Genomic DNA, 11,706 nt, shown 5'->3' on the forward strand with positions numbered 1-11,706 from the left:
AATGTTTTCATTAACACTTCCGTTTTCTACACCTTGTTGACTATTAACATTCCTTGCTGGAGCATCAACAAACACCCCACTACCTTCATATCTAACAACGCTGATATCATCATCTTCAATACCGACTTGCTCAGAATCCCTTCCAAATGGATCAGTGTCAAGTAGTTCATCAGCATTACCCTCACCCATGTCAAAAACATCCCTGGGTTTATTCCTTACCACCACGTGCCAATCCAAATCTATAGGATCTTGAGAATAAAAAACTTGCCGCACTTGAGAGGCCAAAACGAAAGGTTCTTCTTTCTGTGTTGGTATGCGATGATTGAAATTTACGAGAGTGAACCCTAAGTTATCTACCTTCTTACCTCTTCTTGATCCACTAACAACATCAAACCAATCACACTCGAATAATACAAATTTACGTCCTTGTCTAGAAGTCAGCTCAATTATGTCTTTAACTTATCCATAATATGTGAGCTCAGTATCATTGTTCGGGTTCTGATCCGCTGCATTCCTATAGAAAGGTGTTGTTGACTCTACTACAATACCACTGTTCTGTGTCTTTGCTCTAGAATCCTTACTGACTGTTCTGAAGCTATAACCACGAGTAGTATAACCGGTGAATCTTCTCGCAGTTGTGAATGGACCTTCAGCTAGCACGTCCAATCCTTCTGCAAATGGTAATTTAGCTTGACCAAGTAACATGATATGGTCCCTGAACCAATCAACAAACTCATTTTTGTGTTTCCGTTGACGCTGACGTTGATTCATTTTAGGGTGTAACATAGCCAGAGTGGCCTTGTCTTGCCTACATCAAAGAAACAAGAAATTAATTAGAGATAACTTGTCCATAATACATTTAATTAGACCAGAAAATACCTAATTAGTTATATCATTATAGATCCAATTACAGAAAACAGAAATCTTACTATGCGTATGTATCCACGTTAGCATCATTGAAAAGCATATAGTCGTGCAACAACTTTTTTTGATTGCCACTTAGAACAATCCGCGCAGCATTCCAAATGTGTGTATCATCCACGTATCTAACTGGTCTGTTTATTCGTGACTCTACATCTTTGAGGTACCTCGACAAAAATGTCACACATTCATCAGCCAAATATCCTTCAGCAATGGATCCCTCCGGATGAGCTTTATTCCTGACATATTTCTTGAGAGTGTACAAATACCTGTTGAAGAATGCAAATCGAATAATCCTTATTCCAATTCTATGATGAATTCATTGATGCAGGAAACGAAATTCACCAATGAATGATGACTAAGAACTTATGCAAAAAGAGAAAAAAATGAAGATGTACAACATTCAATCTAAAAGGTAACAAAGAACCAAATTTGAACGCCAAAAGAGAAAGAGAATAAGGAGACCATATACCTTTCAATCGGGTACATCCATCGATACTGAACAGGTCCACCAATACGCGCCTCTGTTGGCAAATGGATAAGCAAGTGTACCATAATGTCAAAGAAGGCAGGAGGAAATATCTGCTCCAAGTTACAGAGAATGAGTGCGATGCGCTTTTCCAATTCTTTGAAGTCTTTAGGCCGTGACTTCTTGGAGCATAGTTCTTGGAAGAATGAACTTAACTCAATTAACACAGAACTAACTCTATCTGGCAACGTCTTTCGAATTGCCAAAGGCAATAGCTGCGGCATTATCACATGTGAATCATGACTCTTTAATCAAAATATCTTACGCTGTTTCATATTCACACATCTTGCAATGAGTGAAGAGTAACCATCTGGGGTCTTCAAGTTCTTCAAGACACTAAGGAACATCTACTTTTTAGCATTATCCATAAAGTAACATGCATTTGGTAGAAGAATTTCTTCCCATTTGCAGTCATAATTGGGTGAAGCTCAGGTCTGAGATTTAGGAGCTGAAGATCTAACCTTACCTTTAGACCATCCTTGGCTTTCTTATCCATATCCAGCAGAGTACCAATAACGCTATCGCACACATTCTTCTCAGTGTGCATGACATCTAAATTGTGTTTGAGTACATTATCTGCCCAGTACGGCAGTTCATAAAAAATACTCAATTTCTTCCAATTGCCCGGCATGTTACTCGTAGCTGTATTTGATGCTCGTTCTTTTCTCTTGCGTGGACGATCACCCATCAGACTATCCTCAAACTGTTTGCCAAGTACATGTGGAATGTGTTTTAGCTTCTGCAAGATATCTGGACCTAACAATGGGTTTGGTGGTGAACCGTATTCCACATTACCATTGAATTCCTTCGTTAGAGAGCGAAACCTGTGACCTATTGGCAAGAAGCGTCGGTGTCCCATGTAGCAGGTTTTTCTTCCATGCTTCAACCTCTGATGCCGTGTATCTTCCTGACACGTTGGACATGCTAACTTTCCTTTGGTGCTCCATCCTGATAGCATCGCTAGTCCAGGATAATCACTTATAGTCCATAATAACCCCACACGCATATTAAACATTTCATTTCGCGAAGAATCATATGTATTTGCCCCTTCTTCCCACAACTCCTTAAGCTCGTCGATTAAGGGCCTCAGGTATACATCAATATCGTTACCTGGGGAATAATGATTTAAAATAATTATACTCGAATCAAGATAAAACTGCTTCTGTCATTATAATTTAAAACTATTATATACAGATTTTAAAAAATTGGCAATATAAATGATCTCATAGTAAATAAACCTTACATCATTATAAGTTGGTTATTGACCTAGTCTGATAGATTCCATGTACAGCTGCTCGTTCTTTTTTATATACTTTCAACAGCAATATAAGGAATATCATATACAGATTTAAAAAAAATGACAAGTCAGAGATAGAGAAAATGGCATATCTGGACTATAGGGGCCTGGTATAAGCAAAGACAAGATCATGTTAGGTTGCTTCATGCACAACATGGGGGCAGATTGTATGGTAAAATGACCACAGGCCATGTGCTATGCGGATTTCTGGTTGAATGGTATGGACTAAAACCATCTGTTGCTAAACCTAGTCTGATATTCCTCGGTTCAGCAGCAAACGTCGGATTCATCTCATCGAAATGCTTCCAAGCTTCAGAATCAGCTGGATGTCTCATTTTACCATCCCTCGGACGCCCTTCAGCATGCCATCTCATATATCCTGCAGTCTTAGATTCCATGTACAGCCGTTGTAGCCGAGGTCTCAAAGGAAAGTGGAGAAGAATCTTAGATGGTGTTTTGGTTCCATCTTTGTAACGAGATGCTTTACAAACATGGCATGTTTCCCTATCGGCGTACTCCTTATAATAAAGAATGCAGTCATTCGGACACGCATTAATCTTATTGTAAGTCAATCCTAACTCTGAAAGTATTTTCTTGCATTGTGTGAAATTTTCTGGCAAATTACAATTATCAGGAAATGAATCCCTCATAAGTTGAAGCATATCCTTGGCTGACTTCTCAGACATCCCGCCAACACATTTATAGTTCCAAAATCGGACAAGAAAAGACATCACTGACATTTTTTCGCAGCCAGGATACAATGGTATCTTTGACTCCTCGAGAAATTTATAAAACCTAGAAGCTGTACAATTACTTGGTAAACCACTCACTCCTCCATCCCCACTATCCATATATTCATCGTCATCCATATCATCCGTACCTTCACCGTCACCCCTATCATCCATACCTTCATCATCACGCATTGGTATTCCACACACAGCTCGCAACATGCCAAAAAGGTCATCCCCTGGTCGTTCATCGTTGTTATTTCTGACCTCAAAACATGTATCTTGTGGTGCGATACTTGATGAGACCGTTGAGCTTAAACTCTCACCATGATGAAACCATGTAGTATAATTTCTCATCATACCGTGCAATATCAAGTCACTGAAAATTTCACTTCTAACTTTGTAATTAACATTATTGCACTTTCTGCAAGGACATTTCATTTTACTATCTTCAGTAACAACCCCTTTCTCGAATGCATGGTCCAAGAATAGCCTCACGCCATCTTCATACTATTTACCCCACCGAGCCTTGTGAACCCAGCTCTTATCCATGGTTTTACACAAACTGACTAAGGAACAAACTTATGATTAACGGAAACCACTAGTCACACACACACACACACATATGCCACAAACCCAACAGAAAGAGGAAAAGAACGCAGGACAGACATGAATTAGTAAGAATTACTTGGTGATAGTTACGCTAAACTTTACAAATTTAACAATTCCATTACCTTTATAAGTTAATAGCGAGGGATGATTATGATCATGCAAGCCATAGAATGATACTGCGATGAAATGAACCCAATCGCCAACACCAGCAATATGCACCTGGCGCAACACACCTTAAGTCAATGAAAACTGTACATAGATGAAATGATCATGACCACCAACCTTTAAGTCTACGTTGTCTTCTAGTATATTGGAACAAATGTCAATTTCCCTATCAATTACCACCTCTTTTATAGAGAGGAGTTTGGATATATTGCGCCAGTTAATATAATCAATCAATCAAAGTAAGATCAAGATCATTGAATTGGACCTTTCAGACACACATGATCGATTAAATAATTTATTCTATTGGCATGGAATAATCACAATTACATTTGTGGATAACATAACAAACACACAAATTAATGACATTCTGAGATTATACTGGTTTTGTATCCAATTTCCACCGACAGTTTCTACTGAATAATTACATCCAGTAACAAGTAACCTTATACTCACACTTTATTTAAATTCCAAACCACTGCATCCAAGACCTTGCCGACTTTTATGAGTTTGGAGGCAGCTGTTGGATCAGGTATGATTAGCCGTCCCTTCCTGTAAGTCATGAGGGATAATAGTTATAGAAAACATGACCCCTAAAAGAAGAGCTTGGGGGATGCCAGATAACCTAAATCAGTTGAGATTGGCGTTTCTCAATTAGTTGGAACCCCCACAGTACACCTTTTGGTACAACTACCAAGCACTCAACTAACTCATTTCAAGTGGGATTCAATCCCTGATTCATTACAATTATTAAAGAAAATCCTAGATTCCGTAATAAAAATGAGAAAGGGGCATGAAGCAACATTCCAGCTAATTGGAATCACAATGCAAGTGAAATTGGAGCCCTTAAACCTAACTCTGCCAGCATTTAAATCCCTAATTTCGAATCAATTACATGATATGAAAAAGTATAAAACTATGAGCAGACATATGTCACATATCAAGCAAAATAAAATAACGCACATCACTAATTTGTTGAAGAAATCAGTGACTGAAATTTGTTATAAAACTACCTGAATTCCCAAAATCGATGGAGATGCGGAAAGCCTGCTCTTGTAATTTGCAAACCCTAAAATCAAAAAACAATAACGTGAGGTTTTAAAAAAGAATTCGAAAAACCTAAAATCAAATCAATGTAAGACTGAAAGAGAAGGAAGAAGAAATTTAACCTTAGAATCAAGTGTCGCTTCACTCCGAACGAATTTGAGATCTCACAGGGGAAAATCACGAACGGAGGAGGTTTAACTTAACGAGATTTTTCAGCAGGGGAGGAAGAATGTGAAGAGAAACTGAAAGAAGGCCGATATAACCAAGAAAAAAAGAAAAGAAATTTTTCCTGTGTTTTCAGGCGTAAAATAATTAAACTACTGATGACTAAATTGCAACCGTCAAAAATCTATCTATTGGGGACGGCTAAAAATAATGCGTCCCTATTAGTGGACCAACAGTGACGGCCAGACAGGGACGTCCCAAATAGACAGTTCTAGGGACGACTAAATTGGAGTGTCCACCAACAACTAACCTTTAGGGACGGTTTTTTTAGAAGTGGCCGTCCCTAGAAGCCTTCTTTTTGTATTCAAAGGATAAATCTGTCTCCCACAGATAAACCCTAGGTTTTGTTCCGTCTTAAGGTATGAAATCAAGGTGAACAGGAACCAATTGATAATCCGATCTTATATTCCCGAAGAACATTCCAATTTTCTTTTCTTTATTTTTTCTTTAAGAAATATTTGATTTCTTACAGTTATATATTTACTTTGGTAATTAAAATATTATTTTACTTTAATATTTTTCTTTTTTTATTCGATAATATTATTTTAGTAGTAATTTTTTGTACTATATTATAAATTCCTTTTTTAAGTTTATATATACTTTTTATTCAAAAGATCAAATAAATTTATTTACATAAAAATATCAATTATTAATATTAAATTTATTAATATAATAGTATTTGTTAGAGTATTGCTCGGTCGAACTCGCAAGCATTGCTATCTCAAGCTTGTTTGTCATGTTTAGTTTCCAAAATTATAAGTCTTGATTTCTAGTCTACTTATAGCTAGCTCTCGGATTAGGATAGAAAGTGTAGTTGAGCTTAGACTTCACATCGTTCATCTATTGAAGACAAGGAACTACTAAGGGGAGCTTGTGGAACTTCATCGACAAAAGGTATGTGGATACTTGAACTCATCTATCACTCAAAAGTCTATCTATTCTATCACCTATTTGAGACAAAAGTCGTATAGCTATATAGACTTCAACTATATACATTTGATATTTCGAGCTGAGTTTAACTCGCTTACATATTTCTCGAAATATGTGTTGGTAAGCTTTCGCTTTAACCAAGTTCATCTTATATTCTTGACGAAAGTCAAAAGATGATCATGTGAAAATCGCTTGGTAACATCTTACATGATTTGTGTGAGACAATAATTTGATGTAGACTCAGAATGTTTTGTATTGATCATTCGATCACTTGAAAATTTCTTTGAAGCTAATAGTTTGTGTGAGACAGCTATTCCCGTCTTCCAAGAATGTTTCATTGGTTGAAATGAGAGTTTGGAACAATTGGATATAAGCATAGTATGCGTACTTGCATATATGTAATCCATGTCCTGGAGCCATAGTATGCATACGCGTATGCGTACTTGTTGGTTTGTGAAAGTCCGGGTACCTAGTACACATACCGGTACGCGTACTGGCGTAAGGTTTAGGTCCGGGAATTTCTGCTGAATTTGGAGGTATGCGTACTCGTTCGCATACTGGCGTACCCAAACTTAGTCCGACCGCTAATGTATGCATGCCCGTTTGCATACATGAGTGGATGACGTTCTAAAATCGGTTTGTTCATGAACTAATACATTTATATATAATAAGGAATGCAATTTTTTGCAAACCGTGGCTATAATGTTCATAAATTGATTCGAGTAAATCAAATCCGATTTTGCTTCAATTGTGTCTTGTATACTTCTATCAGAATATAAACAATTGAACAACCCTAGAACTAGTTTCATTTGAGTCATTTGAACTAGTTATGGTAAAGATGAATATGGTTGATATGAAAGTGTTCATATGGATAACTTTGGTTAACTATTGTTGAGCCAACAAGGTGTACACATTTAGGTACGGTTACTCATATCTAAATGAAGGTACATTTCATTTGTGTATAACAAGCTAAGTTCGATCTAACAGTTAAAAGATATTAGCTTGAGTCTAATCAGGTTTTCATCGAACGATGAATATTGAATGCTTTGTTACCAAGGTAACATTGATTGCAAACCCTGATTTGAAGACTATATAAAGGAGAACTCTATCAACTGGGAAACCTAATCCCCACATCTCATGTGTGATACTAGTTGTGACTAGAATCGATTCTCCTTTAGCCTTAGGTTTTTCACTAAACCCTGTAGGTTAACAACTTGAAGACTTCATTGGGATTGTGAATCCAGACCCAACTATTTTCTCTGTAGTTGCGTGATCTGTTCTTGTTGTTTCTATCTTGATTGAGTACTATCTTCTCTAACATTGACTCGAGATTTAATCTCCGATAGGCAAGATAAAAAGTAGTCACAAACATCCTCGTCTCATCGTTTGTGATTCCGCAATATCTTGTTTCGATACCATACGATTAATATTATTGTGAGGTGATTGATATTTCTAGGTTGTTCTTCGTGAATATAAGTCCGGTATATCAATTGGTTCCTGTTCACCTTGATTTATCAAAAGGCGGAACAAAACTCATAGGTTTATCTTTGGGAGACATATTTATCTATTCAATATACTTTTCTGTGTGAGACAGATTTGTTTATCAAGTCTTCGACTTTGGGTCGTAACAACTCTTAGTTGTGGGTGAGATCAGCTAAGGGAATCAAGTGCGTAGAATCCTGCTGGGGTTCAGAGACGTAAGGAACGAAACTGTACCTTGATCAGTGTGAGATTAGTTAGGGCTCAACTACATTCCGGTCCGAAGTTAACTTGGAGCAGGCTAGCGTTTGTAGTGGCTTAATACAGTGTGGTGGTCAAATCTGGACTAGGTCCTGGTATTTTTCTGCATTTGCGTTTTCCTCATTGACAAAATTTATGGTGTCTGTGTTATTTCTTTTCCGCATTATATTTTGCTATAAAATAGAAATATCACAGGTTGTGCGTAAGTTCAATCAATTGTGAATCCAATCTTTAGTTGTTGATTAAATTGATTAACACTTGGATATTGATATCGTCCAAGTTATTTCTTATATTCAATCGGGCTCGCAAATTCCTATTTGTTTGATTGCGGATTGAATTGAGAAATTGAGATATAACTCTTTAATATATTTCCATTGATTGAGTCTGACTATCTAATTGATTCTCTTGGAATTATATTGGAGTTGTCCATACAGATTGCTAAGAGAAATATTGAGTGTGATTGTTAGACCCCCGCTTTTTCAATATTATCGTTATATTATTGTGTATTATATTTTAGGAAATAGCTTCTTATCGATTTTAATATTATATAATAGTTATTTTTTCATTTTTAAAAGTGAAAAAATGTTTTCATATTGTTAAAAAATTAAAATACATTACTATTCAAAATACCAAAGCTGAGTTTTATGCAATTATATTTATTTAAAATAGTAATTTAATTATTTTCTTATTCAAAATATCCAAACAAATTATATTTACAGAAAAATATCAATTTTCAACATTATATTTATTCATTTAATACTATTATATCTAAATTATTATGTGTATAGTATTTTTATCAATTTTAATATCACATAAAAATTAGTTTTTCCTCAAATAAAACAAAAAATATTCCCTCCGTCCCATTATCAATTGACCTACTTTATAACTGATTTGTTCAACAAACTAGGTCAATTAATAGTGGGTCGGAGAGAATATCAATAAATTACATTAATATTGTTAATATATGATTAATTTTTATTTAAAAGTATTGAAATAGTCTATGGATTTTGAACAAGAATTGAATAATAAGAACAAAGTTTTGGTGAGTTAAGTCTTGCTTCATAGGAGCTCTGTACGTGCAACACAACTATGCCCGTATATCTCCGAAGTTCATATTAAAATTCCTACAAATTGAACACCCTAACGTCGAAAGGAAGACTAAGAGCAGTGTATTTGAAATTGAACTCAGAATTAATCCACTTGCATTAATTCCTGATATATCATGTTTTGTAGTCTAGGCCAAGGATATTCAAACATCCTAGTAATATAAGAATTACTCCCTCCGTACTTATTGTTAAGGCGTAATTTTCATTTTTTCTTGTACCACTACATAGGGGGAGTCCAAATTTCAAAAATATTTTTTACTTATGTTACTCCTATTTATTTGCTTTGGAATCATCACAATTGAATATATGTCTCTAATATTGGGAATATAATTAAGGGTAAAACATGAAAAAGCATAGAAACTTTTGAATAAATAAAAAATCATCATCTAAGAGAATTGGTCCCCCGCCTATATATGTGGTACGGAGGGAGTAAGAGAAGTCGAACTTACATAAAGCTCCTTTAAGTTGAGGGAGATACGGACAGAACCTCGCAAATTACACCAAGATAAGAGCTTCTCCAATGGTTGTTGTATGTATTTCCTATGTGGCAACACAAACAAGACATCTTTATCCAAATTTTCCTTAAGTTTAGGTGAAAAAAGTTATTCATCTCCAATGATGTTGTTTGTGATCATTTTCTTATTAAATGTAAATTTTATGTTTAGTAATTTTAAAATTTTATTAGACCTAAAAATAATTATTTATTGTATTAGATTAATTTTAGTAGATAAAATATATTTTTAATTAAAAAAAGCTGACTAGGACGGTAGACAATGTCAAGGGGAATGTGGGAAACTAGACATTCCCCTTGACATTTTGTACCTAAAATCATGCATACATTGATTTATGACATCCAGGTTGGAGAATGATTTTAGAGAAAATGGATGTGCATCGTAGGTGGATTTTGACATTTATCTCCATACACATGCCAATGGAAAAGCTCTAAGTCAAGACTAGAAAGTGAAATCAAATTAGTCAGTTGTAATAGGATTGAAGATTTGATATAATAGTCAAAATTTCCGCTCATTTTGAGAATGGGTAGATGAGAAAGATTGGGAATTCTGGGCTTGATGGATTGGGAATTCTGGGCTTGATGTATTGCAATTAGAGATATCGAGATCCCTAAAATGAACGATTTTTGGGGACCATGGTTTTTTGGGGGACCATGGTTTTATTTTGGGTAAATACATTAGAAGTAAATATAGGTCACCCCTTATCTAGATATTTATATTAATACCTAAATTACCCTCCTGATTAATTTTGGGTGATGATTAGTTAGTGTAATGATTAGTGAGATGCTTAAGTTAAAGATAATTAGTGAGATTAAAAAATCAGATGGTTTTTTATTTAAAGAAGTAGAATTATTGAGAGAGTAAAGTTAGAGAAGATGAAAAAGGAAAACATGAAAAACGATGGATTTTATCAACCACAATCGGAGGAAGGGTATTTGGGGTACCCAGGTATGCTTCAAACTTAGATAATGTTGGTTGAATTTCTCCAAACTTTCAAAAAAAAATGAATTTTTTTATGTAGATTTGGGCCAGTTCGGTTACCATATGTCAAGAACATGTAACCGAACACACCTGAAAGCGTAATTCGTTTACATTTTCCAAACACGCAGGTTACCGAACTCGCTCGTTAATTGAGGTTTTGGTCGTACAGTGTAATGTTCGGTTACCTAGGATAAAATGGTAGGTAACCGAATTTTGAACTTAACAATTTATTTGGGTACATCTTGTGTGTTCGGTTAGTTTGCAAACTTCAAGGCAACCAAGTTCCCAACCGAATTGCAGGTTAAAAGTAACCTAGTGTTAGAAGTTCGGTTGGTTCACAAACTTCAACATATTTTGTGAATCAACCAAACTGGGCTTATATATGCATATATGCAATTAGGCAAACGTTTGGTTACAACGAAATTTATTTCTTGGCGAATTAGGTAGAGTTCGGTTACGAAGTTTCAAAGGTAGAGTTCAGTTACAAAGAAAACTTAACATTTTTTCGAACGAACCAAACTTGTGGAGTTCTCATTATTTTCGTAAACTAAAGTTCGGTGATATCCTTATTTTGCGAAGGAACCGAACTTATGGACTTGTGTTGTTCTAATACAAGGAGTTCGGTTAAACGTATTTTTTTGCGAATCAACCGAACTCCGAGTTCGGTTAAGAAAAATTTAATTCGTGATAACCGAACTTTTCTCTGAAAAAAAACCCTCCATTAAACCTCTCTGCAACTTCCATTTTCAACTCATTTTAATGATTACTTCTCATTTATTCAACCAAAAACGAATGACAAATAATGGGTTTGTGAGAATATCTTTGTTAATGTTTTAAATTAAGATATATATATATATATATATATATAGCGGTGGTGGTGGTTGGTGGTGGTGGTAATCGGAGGTAGTGGTGGTAA

General features: G+C 35.4%; 1 protein-coding gene across 1 annotated transcript; it reads right to left on the reverse strand.

Moving 5' to 3' along the window:
* Positions 1–1,778: 1,778 nt before the first annotated feature.
* LOC113311199 lies at positions 1,779–3,916 on the reverse strand. The gene is made up of 2 exons (XM_026560044.1): positions 2,980–3,916; positions 1,779–2,560 (listed from the first exon to the last, which is right to left on the reverse strand). The coding sequence occupies exons 1-2, from the start codon at positions 3,914–3,916 to the stop codon at positions 1,779–1,781; spliced, it is 1,719 nt and encodes a 572-aa protein (XP_026415829.1).
* Positions 3,917–11,706: the final 7,790 nt, after the last annotated feature.

This window comes from Papaver somniferum, chromosome 9, assembly GCF_003573695.1.
Source record: "Papaver somniferum cultivar HN1 chromosome 9, ASM357369v1, whole genome shotgun sequence".
NCBI classification, from domain to species: domain Eukaryota; kingdom Viridiplantae; phylum Streptophyta; class Magnoliopsida; order Ranunculales; family Papaveraceae; genus Papaver; species Papaver somniferum.

Coding starts and splice junctions, on each gene's coding strand:
- LOC113311199 (XM_026560044.1), bottom strand. CDS start 3,916: ATGAAATGTCCTTGCAGAAAGTGCAATAATGTTAATTACAAAGTTAGA. Junction 2,561..2,979: donor ACTAGGTTTAGCAACAGATG/GTTTTAGTCCAT, acceptor ATTATTCCCCAG/GTAACGATATTGATGTATAC.